The sequence below is a fragment of the Mobula hypostoma genome, chromosome 8 (genome assembly GCF_963921235.1).
Source record: "Mobula hypostoma chromosome 8, sMobHyp1.1, whole genome shotgun sequence".
Lineage (NCBI taxonomy): Eukaryota > Metazoa > Chordata > Chondrichthyes > Myliobatiformes > Myliobatidae > Mobula > Mobula hypostoma.
Genome location: NC_086104.1, coordinates 122574936 through 122601057, shown reverse-complemented (window position 1 = coordinate 122601057; position 26122 = coordinate 122574936). Strand labels below are relative to the sequence as shown.

General features: G+C 47.4%; 1 protein-coding gene across 1 annotated transcript; it reads left to right on the top strand.

The window, feature by feature from the left end:
- Positions 1-25657, top strand: LOC134351194 (alpha-tectorin-like). Its single transcript, XM_063057304.1, has 11 exons — positions 1-64; positions 6514-6644; positions 8142-8423; positions 8992-9129; positions 9682-9841; positions 11014-11423; positions 11733-12303; positions 18672-18871; positions 20885-21265; positions 22009-22283; positions 25336-25657. Exons 1-11 carry the CDS (start codon positions 1-3, stop codon positions 25655-25657), a joined length of 2934 nt encoding a protein of 977 aa, XP_062913374.1.
- The last annotated feature ends 465 nt before the right edge of the window (positions 25658-26122 follow it).

Sequence of the window (26122 nt, the reverse complement as noted above, 5' to 3'; positions counted from 1 at the left end):
ATGCGCGTTTCCATCTCCACCACAGTTTTCCTGTCGGAGGTAGCTTTAACAGTGTGCTCTTTGGGTAAGTCGTTGCAAATTATTATCGAGTCTTCCTTTGCGAGGTTTGTTGGGCGCCTACGCTCTGAGCGCAGCGGTTATCCCGAGCTCTCCGTTACACACCTTTTCAACTCCGTGCCCCGATCCTACATCGATCTGTCCATCCTCCGACATCTTCACCAGCTGCGTCAGGCCCACCCGCGTATTGTGTATAGGTTGGAAGGATGAACTTTGCCATTTTAAAGCATCACGGAACTGTTCCCACAACCTATGGACTCACTTTCAAGACCCTTCACAGCATATAATCGATATTTATTGCTTATTTATTTATTATTAATATTATTGTTTTTTCCTTTTGTATATGCGCAGTTATCTTTTGCGGATTGATTGTCCGCTCTGTTGGGTGCGATCCTGCATTGATTCTGCTATGGTTATTAGATTTATTGAATCTCAGGGTTATACAGTATAGGGTAAAGCAAATGCAATTTGATGATAAAATTTCTTTGAACTTTTAAAGTTGAATTGGAGTTTATTGTCAGATGAACAAGTCCACGTGTGCGCAGGTGCAATAGTAAGCGTACTTGTAGCAGCATCACAGACACAGAGCATCAGAGACACAACATTCACAAGAAGAAAAAAAAACAGAAATTAAACATAAATTATGCACAATTGTTGCAAGAAAGGGCAGAAACAGAACAAAACAGCGAAGCCTTTTGTGGTTCCAGTGTTGCTATACTGAGGTAGTGATTAGGAGTGTGCCGGATGGATCAAGAACCGAATGGTTGGTTGAAGGGAAGTAACTGTTCCTGAACCTGGTGGTGTGGGACTTCAGGCTTCTGTACCTCCTGCCAGTGGGAGCTGTGAGAAGATGGCATGGCCTCGACCAGGTGGTGAGGATACTTAATGATGGCTATTAATAAAACATGGCAGGAGAAGTAGGCCATTCAGCCCATCGAATTTGCATCAATCTATGATAGCTGATTCGTTTTGTTGCCTTCTTCATGCAATATCTCCTGTGGAAACAACTGATGGTGCAGTGGGATGTGCGGCTGATATACTGAGCTGAGTCCTCCTTTCTCCGCAGGTACATGAGCTTGAAGCCCATGCACCACCAGGTCCAGGAACAGCTACTTCCCGTCAACCTTTTGCTTCTTGAACCAACCAGAACAATCCTAATCACTACCTCAGTACAGCAACAGGAGTTGCATTTTGTACTACAATTGGACTCTTATTTTCGTTTTGTGTTTTTTTTTGTAAAATTATGGTTATGTATAAATTCATGTTTTCCTTGTGAATGTTGTCTATCTGATGCTCTGCGCGTGTGACGCTGTTGCAAGCAAGTTTTATTTTGCAGCAGTGCACACGTGTACTTGTGCACCTGACAATAAACTTGACCGTGACCTTGACTCTGGCACTGCTGAGGGTTTGAATTACCATTCTACGCCATTTCCCTTTCATGCTTGGCTGCAGGTGACACGAGCTGTAATTTCCACATCGAACCCAAGAAGAATTGATTCTAGTTAACTCCCTGATCTCAGTTTTGTGAATCCCATATCAAAACACGCTATCCAGACAAACCAGCAACAACAATTATAACCATATTTGCTGCAAACATGCTAATCGTGTTTCCCCATATTATACTCGGTACTCCTGTACAAGATGTTACAAACAGTTGTACAGGTGTCCATAAGTCAATAATAATGTTTATTTATTTACTTAGAGATAAAGTGTGGAACGGGCCCTTCCAGCCCTACAAGCCAAACATCAAACCTAGCTCAATCATGGGACAATTTGCCGGTTAGTAGGTTAATGACAAATTAACCTACTAACCAGTACTCATTTTTGGACTGTGGGAGAAAACTGGAGCGCCTGGAGGAATCCCACACATACACAGGGAGAACGTACAAACTCCTTTTCGAGGATGCCAGAATTGAACTCTGAACTCCGACACCCTGAGCTGTAATAGCATCGGGCTACCTATGAACTACCATGGAAAGAGTTAAAAGCACACAAAATCACTCCACATGATAACTGTACATAAAACATAAAGCATAAAACATTACAGCCCTTCGGTCCACAATGTTCTGCCAAACTAACTAAACTAACTAACTTCCTCTGTCCGCCAGAGAAAGCAGGATCTCCCAGTGGCCACACATTTTAATTCCACGTCCCATTCTGATTCTGATATGCCAATCCATGGCCTCCTCTACTGTCAAGATGAACACACTCAGGTTGGAGGAACAACACCTTCTATTCCGACTGGGTAGCCTCCAACCTGATGGCATGAACATTGACTTCTCTAACTTCCATTAAAGCCCCTCCTCCCCTATTTACCCCATTCTTTATTTATTTATTTATCTATCTATCTGTCTATTTATGTATTTATTTGTAGTTTGTTTGTTTGTTTATTATTTTTTTTCCTTTTTTCTCTCTCTCTGTCCCTCTCACAATAACTCCTTGCCTGCTCTCAATCTTCCTCTGGTGCTCCCCTCCCCCTTTCTTTCTCCCTAGGCCTCCCGTCCCATGATCCTCTTCCTTCTCCAGCCTTGTATCCCTTTTGCCAATCAACTTTCTAGCTCTTAGTTTCATCCCTCCCCCTCCTGTCTTCTCCTATCATTTCGGATCTCCCCTCCCCCTCCCACTTTCAAATCCTTTACTATCTCTTCTTTCAGTTAGTCCTGACAAAAGGTCTCGGCCGGAAACGTCGACTGTACTTTTTCCTATAGATACTGCCTGGCCTGCTGCGTTCCACCAGCATTTTGTGTGTGCTGCTTGAATTTCCAGCATCTGCAGATTTCCTCGTAAATTAATCCCTTCTGTCTACACAATGTTGATCCCTCTATTCCCTGCACATTCATGTGCTTAGCTAAGAGTCTCTTAAACACCTCTATCATATCTGCCTTCACCATCACCTCAGGCAGCACATTACAGGCATCCACCACTCTCTGTGCAAGAAAACTTGCCCTACATATCTCCATTGAACTGCCCCCTCCCACATCCTCTAGTATTAGATACCATCTCTCTAATCTATGCCTCTCATAATCTTATAAACCTCTTTCAGATCTCCCCTCAGCCTTTGCCACTCCAGAGGAAACAACACAAGTTTGTCCAACCTCTCTAAACCAGGCAGCATCCTGGTGAACCTCTTCTGCACTCTCTCCAAAACCCCTACATTCTTCCAGTTTATGGGTGACCATAACTAAATGCAATACCCCAAATGCGACCTAACTAGAGTATTATAAGGCTGTAACGTAACTTCCTGACGCTTGAACTGAATGCATTGACTAAAATGGACTGCACAGATTGGAGGGACCAAAGAGCCTCTCCCTATGCAGGAAAAGAGTACTGACACTTCTGCGCAGACATGTATTATATAGAAGATAGAATCAAAGAAAGAGAGATAGATGACAATTACGTGAACCTGGTGACGCAAGTGGACAGTGAAAAGGGTGTTTGGTATTCTGGTCAGAGCAAAAGGAACAAGAGCTGGGACGTTATGTTACATTTGGACAAGACATCAGCGAGACTGCACGAAGTACTGTATTGGGTTCTGGTCGACCAACTACAGGGAGGATGTTACTGGTACTGGAGGGCTTGAGTTATAGGGAGAGGATAGATAGACTGGGACTGTTTTCAATGGAAGAAAGGAAGATGAGGAGTAACAGTCTCACTGCCTCAGTAAAGAAACATTGAACAAGGTGGGTAGAACCGTCCATGTTCTGAGCCTACACTAGTATCACTCCCGAACTCTTCCTACACTACACCGACAACTGCATTGATGCTGCCTCCTGCATCAATGCTCAACCCGTCAACTTCATCAACTCCCACTTTGCCCTCAAATTTATCTGGTCCATTTCGGACATCTCCCTCCCCTTTCTCGATCTCTCTGTCTCTATCTCTGGAGACTGTCTATCTATTGCTATCTTTAAAACACTCCTGACTCTCACAGCTACCTGGACTATGCCTCCTCCCACCCTGTCACTTGTCTTCCTCTGTCTCCGCCGTATCTGCTCTCAGGAAGAGGCTTTTTTATTCCAGAACTAATGAGGTGTCCTCCTTCTTCAAGAAAAGAGTCCTTCTTTCCTCTACCACCAATGGTGCCCTCACTTGTATCTCTTCCATTTTGCGCACGTTTGCCCTCACCCTATTCTCCCACCGCCACACCAGTGAAAGGGATCTTGTCCTCACCTACTACCACACCAGCCTCCGCATGCGGCACATAATTCTCTGTAACTTCCACCATCTCCAACGGGGTCCCACTATCAGCACATCTTTCCCTCCCCTTCCACTTTCTGCTTTCCCACATGACTCCATTGTCCACTTGTCCCTCCCCATCGATCTCCCTCCTGGAACTTATCCTTGCAAACGTACAAGTGCCACACCTAGTCCTACACCACCTCCCTCACTACTCTTAAGGGCCCCAAACAGTCCTTCCAGGTGAGGCGACACTTCAACTGTGAGTCTGCTGAGGTGTTCAACTGTATCTGGTGCTCCCAGTGTGGCCTCTTCTATATCGGTGAGCCCTGACACAGATTGGGAGATCACTTCACTGAGTACCTACACTCCATCTATCAGAATAAGCAGGATCGCCCGGTAGCCACCCATTTCAATTACACTTCCCAATCCCATTCTAACATGTCAGTCCATGACCTCCTCTTCTACCGCAATGAGGCCACACTCAGATTGGAGGAACAAGACCTTATATTTCATCAGGGTAGCCTCCAACCTGATGGCATCAATTTCTCGAACTTACTCGCTCTCCTTCACAATTTCTCATTCTTGTCTCCCTCTCTGATCCTATCTGTTTACGTGCCCATCGCCTCCCTCTGGAGCTTCTTCCTGTTCCCTTTCTGCCATAGTCTTTTACCCTCTCTTATCAGATTCCCCCGCCTCCAGTCCTTTATCTCTTTCACCAATCAACTTCCCAGCTCTTTACTTCACCCCCTCTCCATCTTCTGGTTTCACCTATCACCTACCACCTTGTATTCTCCATCCCCAGCCCCCTTCCCAGCCTTCTTATTCTGACTTTCCGTATCTTTTTCCAGTCCTGTTGAAGGGTCTCTACCCAAAACGTCGACTGGTTACTGTTTTCCATAGATGCTGCCTGGCCTGTTGAGTTCCCCCACATTTTGTGTGCATTGCATTGAACAAGATGGCACTTTATGGAGTGACAAAGGTTAAGGGACAACTTGATAGAGGTGTATAAAATTATGAGAGGCATAGATCGAACGGAGAGCCAACATGTTTTTCCCCAGGTCAGCAGTGGCCAATACCTAAGTGGGGATGTACGGGGTAAGGTTTCTTATACATGTTGAAGGTCAGTGTTGGAAAGTTTGGCGGGATATCGGTGGTAGGTATTTTACACAAAGTAGTGGGTGTGTGGAATGCAGTGCCTGGGGTGGTGGTAGAGGCAGGTACATTGGGGACATTTAAGAAAATCTGAGATAGGCACATTAATGATAGAAAACTGCCGAGTTTTGGACTGTATAGGAGGGAAGGGATCGATGCAATGTGGAGTGGGTTTATACGGGTCACTCAACATCATGGGATGAAGGGCCTTTGCTGTTCTGTGTTCTACTTCTTTCTTCTCCCCTCTCCCATTGGGCCAAAGGCGCAAAAGCCTGAAAGCATGTACCAGCAGGCTCAAGGACAGCATCTACTCCATGGTGATAAGACTATTAAATGCTTCCCTAGCGCAATAAGATGGACTCATAACCTCACAATCTACCTCGTTATGATCTTGTCTACCAGCACTGCATTTTCTTCGTAAGTGTAACACTTTATTCTTTCTTCATGCACCAGTGCAATGAAATGATCTGTGTGGATGGCATGCAAAACAAAGTTTTTCATTTTATCAGGGCACACGTGACATTAATTAACCAATACGCATACAGGGTTTATAGATAGGACTCACAGTTGTGTTCCTCAGGGTAGAGGAATACAAAACTAGAGGGCAGAGGTTGAGATTTAAAGGGGATGTTTTTCACAGAGAGGGTGCGAGTATATGGAATTAGCTGCCAAATGAACTGGAATTGGAATATTATTGTCACATGTATCGAGATGTATCTTGCGTAAAGTCCACGCAGATCAGACCATTAAACGGTGTCTTGAGGTAGAACGAAAGAAAGTGGTCACTGAATGCAGAACCAAGTGTAACAGCCACAGAGAAGCACAGTGCAGACAATAAGGTTGGGGGCCATGAGGAGAAGAGATTGTGAGGCTAAGAGTCCCTTTTATTGCACGAAGGAACCATTTAATGGTTTCATAACAGTGGAGTAGAAGCTGTCGTTGAGCTAGGTGGTACATGTTTTCAGGTACTCGTGTCTTCTTCCCAATGGGAGTGGGGAGAACAGAGAACATTTGGGGTGGCTGGGATCTTTGATTACACTGGCTGATTCTCATGTCATATTCAAGAATAATTGTAACGCTGCCTTTTTCTGCAATGGTGAACTCAATGTTGCTGTGGTTTTACAGGCGATTTGTTCTACCCATTTGGTAACGGTAGTGGCGATATCACCACTCCGGTCAGCGATGATGGAAGCTCCCCAAGCATATCTATCTCAACATCGTTCCCATTCTTTGAAAGATTCTACGACTCCTTGTATGTAAGTGCACTGGTGGGTTTTGGGATGAGGCGGCTTCTCCCTGGTGAGGCGTAGATGGAGTCGACCAGACAGTGTCTATTCCCCAGGGTAGAGGGCCTGTTTCTAAAGGGAGAAGGGGAAGTTTCATGGGAGATGTGGGGGCAAATGTTTTACACACAGAGTAGTGGGTGGATGGAAGGTGTTGCCAGGAATGGTAGTGGAGGCAAATATGTAAAGGCATTTATGTGGCTCCTAGATAGGTAGATAATTGTGCAGAGAATGGAAAGATATGAGTATTGTCTTGGCAGGTAGGTTTACTTTAGTTAGGCATTAAGTTAACAATTTAATTAGTTCAGCACAGCCAGAGGGTTGGTGTTGGGATTGCTTCTTTTCATATCTGTCAATGATTAAGATAATGGAATTGTCGGCTTTGTAGCCAAAACTGAGGATAATATAAGGTTAGGTGGAGGGGTCGGTGGTGTTTAGAAAGCGGGAGTCTGCAGAAGGATTTAAATAATATCGGAGAATGGTCGAAGAAAAGGCAGTTATAATATCGCATTGGGAAGTGCATGGTTATGCACTTTGGTAGAAAGAATAAAAACATAGACTATTTTCTAAATGGGGAGAAAATTCAGAAATCAGAACTGCAAAGACACCTGGGAGTCCTTGTGCAGGATTCCTTAAAGGTTAACTTGTAGATTGAGTCATTTGCGAGGAAGGCAAATGCAATATTAGCATTCATTTCGGGAGGACGATAATATAAGAGCAAGTGTTTAATACTGAGGCTTTATAAGACATTTTTCAGACTGCACTTGGAGCATTGTGAGCAGTTTTTGGCCCCTTATCTAAGAAAAGATATGCTGGTCTTGGAGAGGGCCCGAGGAGGTTCACGAGAATGATGCTGGGTGTGAAAGGGTTAACGTATGAGGAACGTTTGATGGCTCTGAGCCTGTACTCGCTGGAGTTTAGAAAAATGAGAGGGGGTCTCATTGAAACCTGTCGAAAAGTGAAAGGCCCAAAGAGAGTGGAATGTAGAGAGGCTGTTTCCCATAATGGGGGAGTCTAACAACAGAGGACACAGCATCAGAATTGAGGGACGAACATTGAAAACATAGATTAAGGTTTTGTAAGCCAGAGGGCTGTGCATCTGTGGAAATCGCGCCACAGACAGCTGAGGAGGTTAAGTCATTTGGGTATATACGAAGGGGAAGCTGATAGGTTCTTGATCAGTCAGTGGGGTTGACGGTGATAATAAATCAGCCACGATGGAATGGCGGAGGAGGCTTGATGGTGCGAATAACTCGATTCTGTTACAAAGTGACTCTGAAAAGAGACAAGAGAGAGAATATGGGGGTGGAATCTGGAGTAACAAACAATCCGGAGGACCTCAGCGGGTGGAGGAATGTCAGTGTTTGCGGGGAATTGAATGAACTGTCGGGCCTGGAACCTTTCTTACCCTCTGTGGTAAGGCGTGGGATCTGCTGCACCAATTAATGCTACTAATGCTAAACCCCACAGGTCAACAACAACGGTGTCATCTCCTTTGTCGTGCCCGTGAGCCAGTACACACCTACCACATTCCCACTACCGGATGGGCGCGCCTTCATTGCCCCGTTCTGGGCAGATGTAGACAATACCCTGCGAGGTAACATCTACTATCGCGAGAGTACCGAGGAAGCGTTACTGCAACGGGCCACGGCGGACGTCCGCAAGTACTCACCCGGACTCGAATTTCAAGCCCGCTGGGTGTTTGTGGCTACTTGGGATAACGTTACTTATTATGGCTCCCGGTCCTCCAAGGTATTCATTCAGTACATTCGAATACCCAGTATGGGTTCTGAGATCAATTTCCAATAATCCGGTCCCGTGCCATTTGAGAACTCAATTATTCGTCAAGTAGTTTATTCCTTTATGTTCCTCGCCCCCTTAAACCAACTGAGACCTCGTTTCTCCCTCCCTTTGAACACACGGAGACTCCGATTCCTGCTCCAGAGAAACCCACCCGACCCCGTTTCCTGCCCTCACTGATTTAACCTCGGTGTTATACTACCGCATTAGATTAAAAAGCTGTGAATTAAAACTGTTTCTGAGTGTAATACGTCTATGTAATATCGCAGGTATTCAGCAGGCCAGGCAGCATCGATGGAAGAGATTTTAGGGACTTTTCGTGCCGAGACCCTTCATCATATCAGTAAAGGTCGACTGGTTACTCTTTTCCATAGATCGTGCCTGGCCTGCTGAATTCCTCCAGCATTTTGCGTGTGTTGCTTAGATTTTCAGCATCTACAGATATTCTCTCGTATGTAATATCGAATCTTCGCCGCCCTTTCACACTCGGCGTCACAGTGAGACTGTTTTTACATTGTAGGTGAACAGTTTCCAGGCGGTCCTGATTACCGATGGGTTACAATCATTTATCATCTTTAACTACGGGAATATTGAATGGACTACCGGAACAGCGAGTGGTGGCAACTTGTTGACCGGACTTGGCGGGACCCCAGCACAGGTATATGTGATCAGAATAGGAAAGCGGGACAGTAAGACATTGAAGCAGAATTGGGCCATTAGGCTCATCGAGTAAGCTCCGCCATTCCATCATAGCTGCTCTATTGTCCCTCAGAACTCATTCTCCTCTGTTCTGCCCTTTACCATTGACACTCTTACTACTCAAGAACCTATCAACCTCGCTTTAAATACTGTTTACCCAAAGACTTAGCCTCCACAGCCGCCCGTGCCAATGACTTCCACAGATTCACCGTCCAATAGCTAAAGAAATTCCTCCTCACATCTGTTCTGAAGAGACGACCTTCTATTTTGAGGCTGTGTCCGCTAGTGGTAGACTCCCGCACTACAAGAAACAAATTATCCAGTCCACTCCATCGCGTCAAACGGGTTCCCGTTGGGTTAAATGCGAGCAGGAAACGGGTTCTCGGTGAGTTTAAAGCGAGCGGGAAGTGGGGTTCCGGCAGGTTTCAAGATAAAGGAATCCGAGATAACGGATTGTCGGAGTTAATGTCTTCCCCCCGCCCCAACACCACCCCACCCCATCCCCAAACAGGCCGGCTTCAACAGCGGGGACTCCTTGAGCTTTTTCACAATTCCTGGGTCCCGGACGTCAGAGATCATCGATATCGAGACAACCAGCAACGTGGACGAACCTGGTCGGTGGGTCTTCAGGACGGATACATTCGAAGCACTCAGGGGTTGTATATATAATGGTAAGGAATATTTAATTAACTTAGTGAATTGAACCAGTGCTTTTAAATAGAATAGCTCTCTTCCTCTCCCACAATTTTCCACTCTGTCCTATCTCTCCCTTCTTTTCTACCACCCCCCCCCCATCCCCAACGCCCTATTTCTAGTTTGCGGAGAATATAATCTGCAATTAAGTCCCATTTCCTGCTCTTGTGATGACAGTTACACTCTGAACTGATTATATCAACTTAAATATGCTTCACTGGGCTTTGAAATTGATATTAACCTGATAGCGATTGAGACTAAGGGGCGATTTTATAGGAATGTTAAACTCATGACGAGCATAGATCGTATGAGTAGGTAGGGTGAGTACATGTAGAACTAGATGTTATTCTTCAAAGTAAAATACTTAAGGGTAAGGGGATTCTAAAGGAGAACTTCTTCACTAAGAGTGTGGTGTGAGTGTGTAATAAGCTGCCAGTGGAAGTAGTAGGTGCGTGTTCAATTATAACATTTAAGAGAAGCTTAGATAGATTAGATCGCTGAAAATGGCATCACAGACAGATAAGATCGTTAAGAGGCACATTTTCCTTCATAAATCAATGTATTGAGTACAGGAGATGGGATGTTATGGTGAAGTTGTATAAGACAACAGTGCGAGGAATCAAAAGGCTGGAGGGTAAAGTTCACAAAGCAAGATAACAGCAGTAGAAGCGTTTCGCTGTTCTGACGTTCAATATTGCCCTCAATCCTGAAAGGGAGGCGATTGTAAGGTACCCCTCCTGCAAAAAATTAGAATCAAAATCAGGTTTTTTTAAATCACTGACATATGCTGTGAAAGTTCTTGTTCTGTTGCAGCCGTACAGTTCAATACTTTAAAGTATTATACGTTACAATAAAGAACTAAATTAGAGAATGAAAAAATAAATATGAACAAAATGCATACTGTACATAAATAAATAAATTAGGTAGATAGATGGATGGAGAGATAGTTGGATAGAGAAAGAGATCGACAGAGAAGTTGGATAGTGCAAAAGAGAAATATCTCGGCAGTGTTCATGGGTGCACGAAACATTCAGAAATCAAAGCAACAAATTTCGTATCATATGTCAATGACAATAAACCAGATTCTGATTCCTGTTAACCTGAGAGGTTGCTCCGGAGTAAGTGTGTAACGCATTAAATATTTCCACAGGAAAGTACATTCGGGAAAATCAGACGGTGTGGATCAATGGAAGCTGCCAAACCAAATGTAATTGTTCCTCGGAGGGGTCGCTAACGTGTGTTTCTGAACCGTGCGGCGCGGTCGAAATCTGCGTCCCTGCTCCACCGTTCCACGCCTGTCGCCCAGTCTCGATGAAGACCTGCAACGTTTACGGAGACCCCCACTACTACACCTTCGACCAGAGGGTCATCCACTTCCAGGGGACGTGCACCTATGTCCTGTCCGAGCTGTGTGATGATCTGTCCAACCTGACCTACTACAGGGTGGAGGGAGAGAACGAGAACCGCGGGAGCGAGGCCGTATCGTGGGTGAGACTCGTCCGTCTCCTGGTCTACGGAACTGAAGTTATCATGCTCAAGGGGACGACCGACTACGTCCTGGTAAATCGCTGGGAGAATAATTGTTTCACTCAATTAACTTTAGCTTGAAATAGGTGGAATTCGTCCTGACGCCGGACGCTCACTGGGCGGAGAGTGATTGTGATTAGATTGGGATTGAATGTTTGGGGTTTGAAATGGGACAGTGGGATCAGGTTCAGGGCTGACTGTGGGGAGAGCGTGGGCAATCGGCATGGTTTAGGAACTGACAGTTCTGTGTGAGAGAAGGAACCAGTGGGATAAGTTAGAGGATTGATGCAGGGCTGTGGGATTTGTCTTCGGACTGATACAGCCCTGCTGATTCTCTTGCAGGTGAACGGGACCCGCAGTTCCGTCCCGGTCTTCCTCGAGGACGGGCGACTCCAAGTCCGGACCGCCGGATTCACTATGAGGGCGACCGCGGACTTCGGACTGACTGTTACCTACGATGGCTCCCACCGCGCATCGATCACCCTGCCCGGATCCTACCACGGAGCCGTCTGTGGGATGTGCGGGAACATGAACGGGGACCCCTCCGACGACATGCGCACCCGCAGCGGGAACCTTACGACCTCGCTGGGGATATTCGGGGCCAGTTGGAGGGCGGACGGCGGTAGCGGAGGGGACGTATGCCGGGACTCCTGCACCGGCAGGTGCGGAGTCTGCCCCGAGGCGGAGCGCTACTCCTTGCCGTCCTCCTGCGGTCTCCTCAGAGCCCGGGCCGGCCCCTTCCGACTCTGCCATGCCGCTATCAACCCTCAGGATTTCGAGCAGAGCTGCGTCTATGACCTATGCGCCACCGGCGGCCTGGAGGCCTCCCTCTGCCAGGCTCTCTCCAGCTATGCCGAGGCTTGCCGCTCAGTCGGGATGAGGCCAGAGCCCTGGAGGACCGAGACATTCTGCGGTAGGGTCCGCCTGTCGGAAATACCACGGTCTCAAGCGCGAAGCCCTCTAGTTCTTGATTCCCCAGCCCTGGGTGTGGGGAACTTTATGCGTGTACCCTATCAATGCCCCGTTTATAAGAGTATTCCTCAGTTTCTACTATCCAGTGAATGAAGTCCCAACCTGCCCAACCTCTCCCATATCTCAGGTCTTCGACTCCCGGCAACATCCTCTTAAATCTCATCTGATGCCTTTCCATATTAATGACATCTGTCCTACAGCAGGGTGAGTACAACATTTCTAATATGGCCGCGACAACATCTTACATCTCAACTCCTCTACTCTTGTAAGTCCTGATGACTACCTTTAGACCATAAGACCATAAGACAAAGGAGCAGAAGTCGGCCATTCGTCCCATCGAGTCTGCTCCGCCATTTTATCATGAGCTGATCCATTTTCTTTTATTTAGTCCCACTCCCCTGCCTTCTCACCATAACCTTTGATGCCCTGGCTACTCAGATACCTATCAATCTCTGCCTTAAATACACCCAATGACTTGGCCTCCACTGCTGCCCGTGGCAACAAATTCCATAGATTCACCAACCTCTGACTAAAAAAATTTCTTCGCATTTCTGTTCTGAAAGGGCGCCCTTCAATCCTGAAGTCATGCCCTCTCGTACTAGACTCCCCCATCATGGGAAACAACTTTGCCACATCCACTCTGTCCATGCCTTTTAACATTCGAAATGTTTCTATGAGGTCTCCCCTCATTCTTCTAAACTCCAAGGAATACAGTCCAAGAGCAGACAAACGTTCCTCATATGTTAACCTTCTCATTCCCGGAATCATTCTAGTGAATCTTCTCTGTACCCTCTCCAACGTCAGCACATCCTTTCTTAAATAAGGAGACCAAAACTGCCCACAGTACTCCAAGTCAGGTCTCACCAGTGCGTTATAGAGACTCAACATCACATCCCTGCTCCTATACTCTATTCCTCTAGAAATGAATGCCAGCATTGCATTCACCTTCTTCACTACTGACTCAACCTGGAGGTTAACTTTAAGGGTATCCTGTACGAGGACTCCCAAGTCCCGTTGCATCTCAGAACTTTGAATTCTTTCCCTATTTAAATAATAGTCTGCTCGTTTATTTTTTCTGCCAAAGTGCATAACCATACACTTTCCAACATCGTACTTCATTTGCCACTTCTCTGCCCATTCTTCCAATCTATCCAAGTCTCTCTGCAGACTCTCCGTTTCCTCAGCATTACCGGCTCCTCCACCTATCTTCGTATGGTCAGCAAACTTAGTCACAAAGCCATCTATTCCATAATCTAAATCGTTGATCTACAATGTGAAAAGAATCGGCCCCAACACTGATCCCTGCAGAACACCACTGGTAACCGGCAGCCAACGAGAATAGGATCCCTTTATTCCCACTCTCTGTTTCCTGCCAATCAGCCAACGCTCTATCCACGTATGTAACTTTCCCGTAATTCCATGGGCTCTTATCTTGTTAAGTAGCCTCATGTGTGGCACCTTGTCAAAGGCCTTCTGAAAATCCAAATATACAACATCCACTGCATCTCCCTTGTCTAGCCTACTGGTAATTTCCTCAAAAAATTGTAATAGGTTTGTCAGGCAGGATTTTCCTTTAAGGAATCCATGCTGAGTTCTGCCTATCTTGTCATATGCCTCCAGGTACTCTGTAACCTCATCCTTGACAATCGACTCCAACAACTTCCCAACCACGGATGTCAAGCTAACAGGTCTATAATTTCCTTTTTGCTTCCTTGCCCCCTTCTTAAATAGCGGAATGATATTTGCAATCTTCCAGTCCTCCGGAACCATGCCAGAATCTATCAACTTTTGAAAGATCATCGCTAATGCCTCCGCAATCTCCACAGCTACTTCCTTCAGAACACGAGGGTGCATTCCATCTGGTCCAGGAGATTTATCTACCTTTAGCCTATTCAGCTTCCTGAGTACTTTCTCTGTCGTAATTGTGACTGCGCACACTTCTCTTCCTTGCCACCCTTGAGTGTCCGGTATACTGTTGTCTTCCTCAGTGAAGACTGATGCAAAATACTTGTTCAGTTCCTCCGCCATCTCATCTCCCATTACAATTTCTCCAGCATCATTTTCTATCGGTCCTATATCTACTCTCACCTGTCTTTTACTCTTTATATACTTGAAGAAGTTTTTAGTATCCTCTTCAATATTATTTGCTAGCTTCCTTTCATAGTTAATCTTTTCTCTCTTAATGACCTTCTTGGTTTCCTTTTGTAAGGTTTTAAAAACTTCCCTATCCTCTCTCTTCCCACTAATTTTTGCTTCCTTGTATGCCCTCTCTTTTGCTTTAACTTTGGCTTCGACTTCTCTTGTCAACCACGGTTGCATCCTTTTTCCACTCGAAAATTTCTTCTTTTTTGGAATATACCTGTCTTGCACATTCCTCATTTCTCGCACAAACTCCAGCCACTGCTGCTCTGCTGTCTTTCCCGCCAGTGTCTCTTTCCAGTCAACTTTGGCCAGTTCCTCTCTCATGCCACTGTAATTTTCTTTACTCCACTGAAATACCGACACATCAGATTTCGGCTTCTCTTTTTCTAATTTCACAGTGAACTCAATCATGTTATGATCACTGTCTCCTAAGGGTTCCTTCACCTCAATCTCTCCAATCACCTCCGGTTCATTACACAATACCCAATCCAGTACAGCCGATCCCCTAGTAGGCTCAACAACAAGCTGTTCTAAAAAGCTATCTCGCAGACATCCTACAAATTCTCTCTCTTGACATCCAGTGCTGACCTGATTTTCCCAATCCACTCGCATGTTAAAATCCCCCACAATTATCATAACACTGCCCTTCTGACAAGCCTTTTCTATTTCCAGTTGTAATTTGTAGTCCACATCCCTGCAGCTGTTTGGAGGCCTATAAATAACTGCCATCAGGGTCCTTTTACCCCTGCTATTTCTTAGCTCAACCCATAAAGATTCTGCACCTTCTGATCCTATATCACCTCTTTCTAATAATTTAATATCATTTCTTACCAATAAAGCCACGCCTCCCCCTCTGCCTACCTTCCTATCCTTCCGATACACCGTGTATCCTTGGATGTTCAGCTCCCAGAGACATGCATCCTTTAGCCGGGTCTCAGTGGTGGCCACAATATCATACCTGCCAATCTGTAGCTGTACGACAAGATCATCCACCTTATTCCTTATGCTGCGTGCATTTAAGTACAGCACCTTAAGTCCAGTATTTGACACTTTTTGCTTTGATTTCACTGCAACTTTATTACACTGCAACTCATCCCAATGGCTAGAAATTTGCCCCACCACCTGCCTGTCTTTCTGACATCTTTACTGCTCACTATCTTAGATTTATTTCTGTTTCCCCCTTCCTCCGCTCTATCATTCCGGTTCCCATCCCCCTGCCAAATTAGTTTAAACCCTCCCTAACAGCTCTATTAAACTTTCCCGCCAGGATATTGGTCCCCTTCGGGTTCAGGTGTAACCTGTCCTTTTTGAACAGGTCGTACTTCCCCCAGAAGAAATCCCAATTATCCAAGAATCTGAAGCCCTGCCCCCAACACCAGTCTCTCAGCCACGCATTCATCTGCCTGATCCGACTACTCTTGCCCTCACTAGCCCGTGGCACAGGTAGAAATCCCGAGATTACTACCCTGGAGGTCCTGCATCTCAGCTTCCTTCCTAACTCCTGGAAATCTCTCTTCAGGACCTCCTCCTTTGTCCTATCTATGTCATTGGTACCAACATGTACCAAGACAACTGGCTGCTCACCTTCTCCCTTTAGAATATTCAGGACCCGATCCGAGACATCCCGTACCCTGGCACCTGGGAGGCAACACACCATGCGAGTATCTCTGTCAGGCTCACAGAATCTCCTGTCTTTACTGTCAACGACACTGCTTATTGTGGTGTCATATGCAAATTCATGAATCGTGCCTTCTACAAATTAATAATGCAGATCACAATGACAACCACTGAAGTAGATAGTCACAACACCGAGCTCTGAACATCATCAGTCCTGGGCTTCCAATCCAAGAAACAACCAACACCCTCTGCTTCCTACCACTGAGCAATCGGGATCTAATTAGCCAGCTCTCCCTGGATCCCTCAAGATCTCGTGTTACCAGGATAAGACTGGGGTCACGACGAACTAATCTCTGGAATGGGTGGGATGTCGCGTGAAGGATTGTTAGAAACATAGGAAACCTACAGCACAATACAGGCCCTTCGGCCCGCAATGCTGTACTGAACATGTACTTTAGAAAAAACCTCGGGTTATCCATAGTACTAACGTTCATGTACCTATCCAGGAGTCTCTTAAAAGACCCTATTGTATCCACGTCACCACCGTCGCCGGCAGCTCATTCCACGCACTCACCACTCTCTGCGTTTAAAAAGAACAACTTACCCCTGACATCTCCTCTGTACCTACTTCCAAGCACTTTAAAACTGTGCCCTCTAGTGTTAGTTATTTCAGCCCTGGGATTAAGCCTCTGACTATCCTCATGACCATTGCCTCTCATCATCTTATACACCTCTATCAGGTCATTGCTCATCCTCCATCGCTCCAAGTAGAAAAAGCTACGTTCTCACAACCTATTCTCATAAGGCATGCTCTCCAATCCAGGCAACATCCTTGTAAATCTCCTCTGCACCCTTACTATAGATTCCACATCCTTCCTGTAGTGAGATGACCAGAACTGAGCGCAGTACTCCAAGCGGGGTCTGACCAGGGTCCTATATAGCTGTAACATTTCCTGTCGGCACTTGAACTCAGTCCCATGGTTGATGAAGGCCAATACACCGGGTGCCTTCTTAACCACACAGTCAACCTGCGCTGCAGCTTTGATTGTCCTATGGACTCGGACCCCAAGATCGCTCTGATCCTCCACACTGCCAAGAGTCGTACCATTAATACTTTATTCTGTCATCATATTTGACCTACCAAAATGAACCACCTAGCACTTATCTGGGTTGAATTCCATCTGCCACTTCTCAGCCCAGTTTTGCATTCTATCAATCTTCCGCTGTAACCTCTGACCACTCTCCACACTATCCACAACACCCCCAACCTTTGTAGCAAATTTACTAATCCATCCATCCACTTCCTCATCCAGGTCATGTATAAAAATCACGAAGAATAGGGGTCCCAGAACAGATCCCTAAGGAACACCACTGATCAGCAACCTCCATGCAGAATATGACCAGTCTACAACCACTCTTTGACTTCTGTGTGCAAACCAGTTCAGGATCCGTAAAGCAAGGTCCCCTTGGATCCCATGCCTCCTTACTTTCTCAATAACCCTTGCATGGGGTACCTTATCAAATGCCTTGCTAAAACCCATATACACTACATTACATTGTTGGAATTTTTGGGGATTGTATCTGTTGGAGTTTAGAAGATTGAGAGTTCTACAGCATTATATCCACCTTTGCCCATATTTGATCCATATAGCGCTAAAGCCTTTTTATCAACATACATGGGCAGAGATTGTAATTGTACAAACCTCTACCACTTCCTCTGGCAGCTCGTTCTATGCACATACTGTACCTCCCTTTGTGTGAAAAACTCGACCCTTAATCCTTTTCCCTCTCACGTTAATCCTGTGCTCTCTATCTTTCGACACCCCTACCCAGGAAGAGACGGACTGAGAATTCTCCTTATCTACACCCCTCATGATCTTATGCACCGCTCTAAGATTTCCCCTCAGTCTCCTGCTTTCTAGGGACAAAACAGCCCAACCTATCCAGCAGAGAAACGGGCCCTTCGGCCCCGCTAGTCCATACTGACAAGACATTCACTCTTACCTGCCTGTGTTTGTCCTAATCTCCTCTCAAGTGTTTCCTATCCAAATGTCCTTTCTAATTGCACCCCGTCTATCACTTTCTCTGACAGCTGGCTCCACACACCCACCACCCTCTGCGTCCCATTTAACTCCTTCCACTCTCACTTTAAACCCTTGCCCACTAGTTTTAGACTTCCCTATTCTAGGAGGATAAAATACTATGACCACCCATGTTATCTGTATCCCTCGTGAACTTTATAAACTTCTGTCAGGTCACCCCTCAGCCCCCGAACGCCCCACCTGAGCCTGCCCAACCTCTTCCTCTCAACTCAGTCCATCGAGTCCTGCTAAGGTCCCCGCCTCACGCATCTATGAATGATGGTAATAAATCGGCGGGGGGGGGGCGTATCTGGAACACGCTGACTTTCTTTAGATTCCGGGGGAAACAGGGGTACGGCAAGCTTTCCTGGCTTCACCGAGGCAGCAAAATGTACAGAGTCTTGTAGAGAAGGTTTGAGAGCATTGCGCAGAGCGTTGGCGAGGATTATTCTGTCGTTCTCTCTTCCAGGCATCCGGTGTCCAGCCAACAGTCACTATGAGGCGTGTGGGAATGAGTGCGGCCTGGATTGTGTCTTCAGTTCCCCCTCTTTACACTGCAACGAGTCGTGCTCGGAAGGGTGTTTCTGTGATCGCGGCTACATCCGCGACGGGAGCGAATGCGTCCTCCCGGATCGCTGCGGCTGTTTGCATCACGGTGTCTACATGAAGGCAAGAGCTCAGTCTCGTCGCGGTCTTACACACAACTGGGACCGTGAACCACTGTGGCCCGATGCTGCGAGCTTTTCCGCGCATATTTACATACTCATTCGTGCTCTCTCGCTTACAGTGGCTCTGTGTCTCGCTCTCTCCCCCTCTCTCTCTCTCTCTCTCCCCCCTTCTCTCTCTCTCTCTCTCTCTCTCTCTCTACGTCTCACGCGCTCGCTCCCTGTCTCTCGCTCCGTGTGGCTGGTGCGTCCCCTCCCCCTCTCGCTTGCTCCGTATGGTGCGCGCGCGCTCTCCCCCACCACCTCACCCCCGTCCCCGCCGCTCATGACCACGATTGCCCATGTCTTACGACACGGCACATAACGAATTAATAAATAGGTTTAAATTGAGAAAGATGAGATGAAAGAGATGACTTCATTCAGAAGTTGGTGCGTGTGTGGAACAAGCTGCCAGAGGATGTGGTAGAGGTGGGTACAGTTACAATGTTTGAAAGATGCTTGGCTAGGAAAGGTGGAGAGGGATACGGTCCAAATGTGTAGATAAACACCTTGATCATCATGGTCGGGTTCGGCTGAAAGGGCTGATTCTGTGCTGTGGGACTCTGAGAATCTAGGATCTGCCCAAGTCCTCAACCCTAGTGCCAGCTCCCCAGTGCACTCAGCTTCCCAACCTTCTTTAAGATGTGTCTACCTCCTCTTTAAACATTTCTGGGGACACCACCTTTGTGGGCCATATCTCAAACAAGAGACAAGGTACAGGAAGGAGATAGAGCGCCTGTTGGCATGTTGTCACGACAACAATCTTTCCCTCAGTGCCACAGCTGATCACTGAGTTCAGGAAGCGCGGTGGAGTACACGACCCTGTCTGTATCAACGGTGCTGAAGTAGAGAGGGTTGAGATAGTCAAGTTACTATTAGTAACTATCACCGCTAGCTTGTCCTGGTCCAACCAAGTGGCTCCTGCAGCCAACAAAGCCTCTACATCCGAAAATGTCAGAAGAAATTCTGCAGGTCCCCATCCTTTGTTATCGATGCACCATAGAAAGCATCCTATCCGGATGCATCACGGCTTGGTACGGCAACCGCTCTGCCCGTGACCGCAAGAAAATGCAGAGTGGCCGACACATATCCCTCGCTTTGCACCCCCTCCCCCGGCCTCTCTCTCTCTCTCTCTCTCTCTCTCTCTCTCTCTCTCTCTCTGGCTCTCTGGCTCTGTATCACGCGCTCTCTTTCGCTCTGTCTCTCTGGCTCCGTGTCACGCTATCTGTCTCTCTCGCTCTCTGGCTCTTCCTGGCTCTCTCCCGCTCTGACTCCGTGTCGTGCTCTCTCTGGCTCGCTCTCGCTCTCTCGGGCTCTCTCGCGCTATATCGCGCTCTCTCTCAGTGTCACGCGCTGTCTCTCTCTCACTCGCTCTGGCTCTCTGAATCTGTCTCTGTCTCGATCTGTCTGTCTCTCTCATACATCTAAAGTGCACACGCATTACCTATTTCACCTACACATACACAAATACAAAACCGAGAAAATCTGCAGATACTGGAAATCCAAAACAACACACAAAATGCTGGAGGAACTCAGCAGGCCAAGCAGCATCTATGGAAAAGAGTAAACAGTTGACGACTGTCTCCGCTCGAAACGTCAACTCTTTTACTCTCTTCCATAGATGCTGCCTGGTCTGCGGAGTTTCTCCTGCATTTTGCGTGAGTTGCTATACACGTATGCAGTTTCCTCTCTCCCACGCACATCCACACATTGTGTTTCGCACACACTATCTCTGACATTCACAAACACGTGCATTATCTCCATGCGTCTCTCTCAGTCTCTCTCTCACACACACACACACACACACACACTCACTAATGCACACACATATTCTAATTTGCACACAATTACTCTGCCACGCATACAGCGCTGGAGGTTGGAATCGAACCCGTATTCCGGAGATTCGAGCCACTGTATTTACACACTGTTACAGAGGCTGTCCCACAGCCAGGAACTAATGTCTCTCTGTTATTTGCAGTTGGGAGAGCGAAGCGTGTCTCCAGAGTGTGCGGAGGTGTGCCAGTGCTCGCAGGGAAGAAGGGTCCAGTGCGTCCCCTTGGGCTGCGGGGCCGGGGAGGTGTGCACCATCCGCGGGGGCAGGAGGGGCTGCTTCACCGCCCAGGCCCTCTGCACTGTCACAGGCGGAGGGACCCACCTCCTCACCTTCGACGGCCGACCGGCCCGCCTCCGGGGTTACTGCACACACACGCTGGCCGAGGTCTGCTACAATTCCTCCGCCCCCTGGTTTCGAGTGACGGCGGAGAAGTGGCAGGAGGGCGAGATGGCAGAGGGTGTCACCCGTGTCAGGTTCCAGCTGGTGGGCGCCGACTTTGTACTTGAGAGGGGAAGGCCGCCGACGGTGAGTGGCGAGGGATGTACCACGAAGAGCCAAGCAGCGCGGCGAGTAGTGTAGTGAGTTTAGTGAGTAGAGTACAGTAGGAGGTAGACTAGAGTGTGTGGAGAGGAGGGGAGTCAGTAGCATAGACCAGAACAGTGGCTGTCATAGACTGTAGTAGTGATTGCATAGAGTATTGTGCAGCGGAATGCAGCCCGCAAGTGTTGCAAACTTCTGGTGTCAACATAGGATGCCCACAATTTACCAACCCTTTGGTTACTGTGGGAGGAACCGGAGCACCATGAGGAAACCCATGCGGTCATGGGGAAAAGTGAAAACTCCTCACAGACAGCGGCGTGAACTGGACCACGATCAGTGAGGCTGGTACTGTAGAATGCTGCGCTGACCTTTATACTGCCGTGCTTGTGAATGTTGTGTCTCCGACGCTCAGTGCCTGTGATGCTGCGGCAAGCAAGTTTTTCTTTGCACCTGTGCACACATAGGCTTGAGCATCAGACAATAAACTCAAAATTGATGGGACGGTGTGGAAGGAGCCTCACTCTGCATCTGATGCCAGGAGTATGCGATGGGACAGTGTGGAGGGAGCTTTACTCTGTGTCTGACCCCGGTAGTGTGTGATGGGACATTGTCGAGGGATCTTTACTCTGTGTCTGACCTCGAGCGTGAGTGATGGGACGGTGTGGAGGTAGACAGAATGTTATCAAGTGGACAACCAAACTAACTTATCACCTTGCTTTTCCTCTTAGATGAACGGGGCACTCATCTCTCTCCCCTTCACCAGTCCCTCCCTCGCCCGCGTATCCAGTGTGGGTGGTGATGTCATAGCAGTCACAGCGTCCCAGCTGGAAGTGCGTTTCGACGGGGAGGGGACCATCTTTTTGAGGGTGGGGCCGTCCTACGCCGGCCTCCTGCGTGGGATGTGTGGCAACTGGAATGACGATCCTTCTGATGACGATCTGGAGCTTTCCAGAAATGGCAGCGAGCTCAGCTATCTCTGGGAAATCACCAACAGCTCTCAGAGGTGGGAACGGCCTGCAGAACACTTCCCCATACAGTCCCATTCGCTGAGGGAAAGCATCTTAGAACATGGAGCAGAACAGCCAGGATAGGCCATTCGGCCCACAGTGTTGCGTCAACCTAGTAACCTACTCCACGATCAATCTAACCCTACTCTTCCACGTAGCCCTCAATTTTTGTTTCATCCATGTGAGTCTGTTAAATGTGCCTGATGTATCTGCCCCTACCACCACCCCTGGCAACACGCTCCATGCAGCTGCCACTGTTTGTGTAGAAAACCTTCCTTTGACATCCCCCTATACTCTCTTCCAATCGCCGACGAAAACTACATACTCTCGTATTAGCCATTTCTGCCCCGGGAATGTCTCTGGCTGTCCACTCTGTCTATGCCTCTTATTAGCTTATACACCTCTCTCAGGTCCCCACTCATCCTCCTTCACGACAAAGGGAAACGTCCTAGCTCATTCAGTCTCTAAGTCTCTGCAGTTTCTGGTGTTGCTGCATTTTTCAGCAGGCAAACAGGCATTTCAGCCCATCGCAGCCAACCAAGATAGATAGATATACTTTATTGATCCCGAGGGAAATTGGGTTTCGTTACAGCCGCACCAACAAAGAATAGAGCATAAATATAGCAATACAAAAACCATAAACAATCAAAGAATGAAATGCAAACTATGCCAGATAAAAATAAGTCCAGGACCAGCCTATTGGCTCAGGGTGTCTGACCCTCCACGGGAGGAGCTGCAAAGTTCGATGGCCACAGGAAGGAACGGCCTCCCGTGACGCCCAGTGTTGTATCTCGGTGGAATATGGCCGGGGTCCAACAGCAAAAAGTTCAATATCCGGTCTACAAACACGTTCCTCGATCGTAATATGACCCAGATTGCACCATCCGTTGTTAACCAGAATAGTAAGCACCCAACTCCTTTACGCTTACCGCTCTCAGTGCCCGAACGGTCTGGAAGTCGTCCATGGAAAAGATTTGATCAGGTATATCCTCGTGCAGCCCTGTTCCAGTAAAACATATAACACTGCACTCCAGAAATGTTCTCTGACACCTGGCTAGCGTACCTAACCTACTCATACAGGTCCTGTTTGCCTGTATCCCTCTGAACTTTTCCTATCCAAGTCCTTGTCCAAATATCTTCTGAAGGTCTTTGTTGTACCTGGTTCTACCACTTCCTCCGCCAGCTCCTTCCATTCGTCGTCTGTGGAAACCTATACGTTTAAATCTTCCCCTTCCCGTCTTTCCCCTGGTTTTAGACTCCCCGACCCCAGGGGAAAACTGTGACCATCCACCTTATCTACACCCCTCATGGTTTTATAAACCTCTATCAGGTCACCCCTCAGCACCCTTCACTCCAGGAAAACAGTCCCAGCCTGTCCAGCCTTCCGTCACTGGTAACATCCCTGTGAGTCGTTCCTGCACCCTCCCCAGTCTAATGGCATTCTTCCCATAGCTGGGTGGCAAGAACTGCACACTGTACAGTACTCCGTGCTGTCCCACCAACATCTTGTATAGGTTGTAGATTGATGTCCCATCTCCTGTACTCAGTGCCTGGAGTGATGAAGGAAGAGTGCCAAACACTCTCTTCCCCGCCCTATTGTCTTCTCTGGAGCGGCAGAGGCCTGATAGTAGTCTATAAGATGATGAGAGGCATAGAAAGAATAGACTGGTGGTTTCTTTCTCCCCAGTGTTGAAATATCTAAGACTAGAGAACATATATTTAAGGTGAGCAGGGACAGTTCAAAGGAGATTGTGGGAAATGTTTTTTACATAGAGAGTGGTCAGGGCCTGGAATGCGCTGCTGGGGTAGGGGGTTGGTGAAGGCTGATACGATATGTGCATTTAAGAGGTTCTTAGAGAAAGACACATGAATATTCAGGATTATGGACATTGTGTCAGGAGAGGGACTGAGTGTAGTTTAATTTGCCCCGCACATCTCTTTTGATCTTCCCCACACCGCCCCCTCCCGCACCCCCACCTTAAATGCATGCCCTCCCATATTAGATATTTCTAGATTGCTGGAAACCATTCTATTTGTCCACTCTTTCTGTCCTCTCGTAATGTCATAAACTTCTATCCGCACTGCCCCAGCCTCGGCCACTACAGAGAAAACAACCGAGGTTAGTCCAGATACTCCTTATATTTCATACCCTCTGATACAAATAGCATCCTGGGGAACCTCTTCTGCACCCTCTTCGAATCCTCAACATCCTTCCTGTACTATGATGACCAGAACTGAATGCGATACTCTAGACAGAGCAGAGTTTTATACCTACATTCGCTGACTAATAAAGGCAAGCCTGTTGTCTACATTCTTTACCACCCCCGCAACCTGTGTAACTGATTAACTGCTTCCCGGGAGAAGGCGGTTCTGTCCTACAACCCAGCGATCCGTGCTCAGTGGGTTAACCAATCACTGTGAATTTCCACCTGGTGTCTGGGCAGGGGGAGACTCTTGGAGGTGGTGGAGGGGGTGGTGAGAGCGGAGGAGAATTTGAATGAGAAGGAAGTGGGATTAGCATCACTGAGTATCGGATGCATCAAGTTGTACAGCACAGAAACAGGCCCTTTGACCCACCAGGAGGAGATCTCTCTCTCTCTCTCTCTCTCTCTCTCTCTGTATCTCTCTCTGTCTCTCTGTCTCTCCGTCTGTCTGTCTCTGTCTCTCTTTCTCTCTCTCTCTCTGTATCTCTCTCTGTCTCTCTACCTCTCTCTCTCTCTCTCTCTCTCTCTCTCTCTCTGTCTCTCTCTCTGTATCTCTGTCTCTGTCTCTTTGTCTGTCTCTCTCTGTCTCTCCGTCTGTCTGTCTCTGTCTCTCTCTCTCTCTCTCTCTGTCTCCCCCTCTCTGCCTCTCCCCCTCTCTGTCTCTCAGTGTCTCTCTCGCTCTCTCTTTATTTCTGTCTCTCTGCCTCTTTCTGTCAATCGCTCACACACACACGGGGTACCCCTCCTTCACACACACAATCTCACGGGGGAACGGGTCACACGCAGACAAAATGGCCTCCTACCATAACTGGCCTGCCATGCACTGAATTCTGTTCTCCTGTAGATGTGAAGATAACTCCAACGTGACCGAACCTCGGTGCCCCCAGTCTCCCTCTTTTGAGTCCCTGTGCTCCATCATCCTCGACATCGCCGGACCCTTCGCTGCCTGTCACCGTCGTCTGGACCCTGAGAACTTTTACAAGTCCTGTGTGTACGACCTGTGCCTCCATGGCACGAATGGTACACGGCTTTGCAGAGCCATCACCACTTACGAGAAAGGATGCATCCTCGAGGGGGTGCATATTCCCGCCTGGCGCAATCCCAGAATTTGCCGTAAGAACTATTTCTGTTCATTCCTATGTTCCAGAAAGTCTCCCGCCACATGAAAGCGGTGTGTGGTACGAGGGGTTGTAACTTCAGGTGCAAGCGGTCTGGGGAGGAATTCTTCTCAATTTTATTTTGGCCAAGGTGACTTTAGTTCCAGAGCAAGTTAGTGGGAAACTGAAAGATTAGGAAGACTTCAAAAAGAAAGGAAGAACCACAAAGAAATCAATAAAGAAATGGAACAATGATTATGTAAGTAAACTGACACAAAATGTGGACAATACAGGTTTTGGCAATTATATAAAACGGAAAAGGTGGCTTACGTGGACGTAGGAACTTGTAAGATGAGAAGGGGTAGTTAGTAATAGGTTATGTGAATATCGCTGAGGCCTTGAGTGACCATTTTCTGTTGATTTTCACAAAGACACGTCTAACATGACAAAGGGAGACTTTAGGGCTGCAATGGGAAGTGAGGACGTCGAAACAGTCATTGACACTAAAGAGTGTAGTGATCAGCAAACTGGTAG

What these genes read in the sequence shown, in the direction of transcription:
- LOC134351194 (XM_063057304.1), top strand. Translation starts at nt 1, where the DNA reads ATGCGCGTTTCCATCTCCACCACAGTTTTCCTGTCGGAGGTAGCTTTA. An exon ending in GATTCTACGACTCCTTGTAT is followed by an intron (nt 6,645 to 8,141) that starts GTAAGTGCACTG and finishes TAAACCCCACAG; the next exon opens with GTCAACAACAACGGTGTCAT. An exon ending in CAGGGGTTGTATATATAATG is followed by an intron (nt 9,842 to 11,013) that starts GTAAGGAATATT and finishes ATATTTCCACAG; the next exon opens with GAAAGTACATTCGGGAAAAT.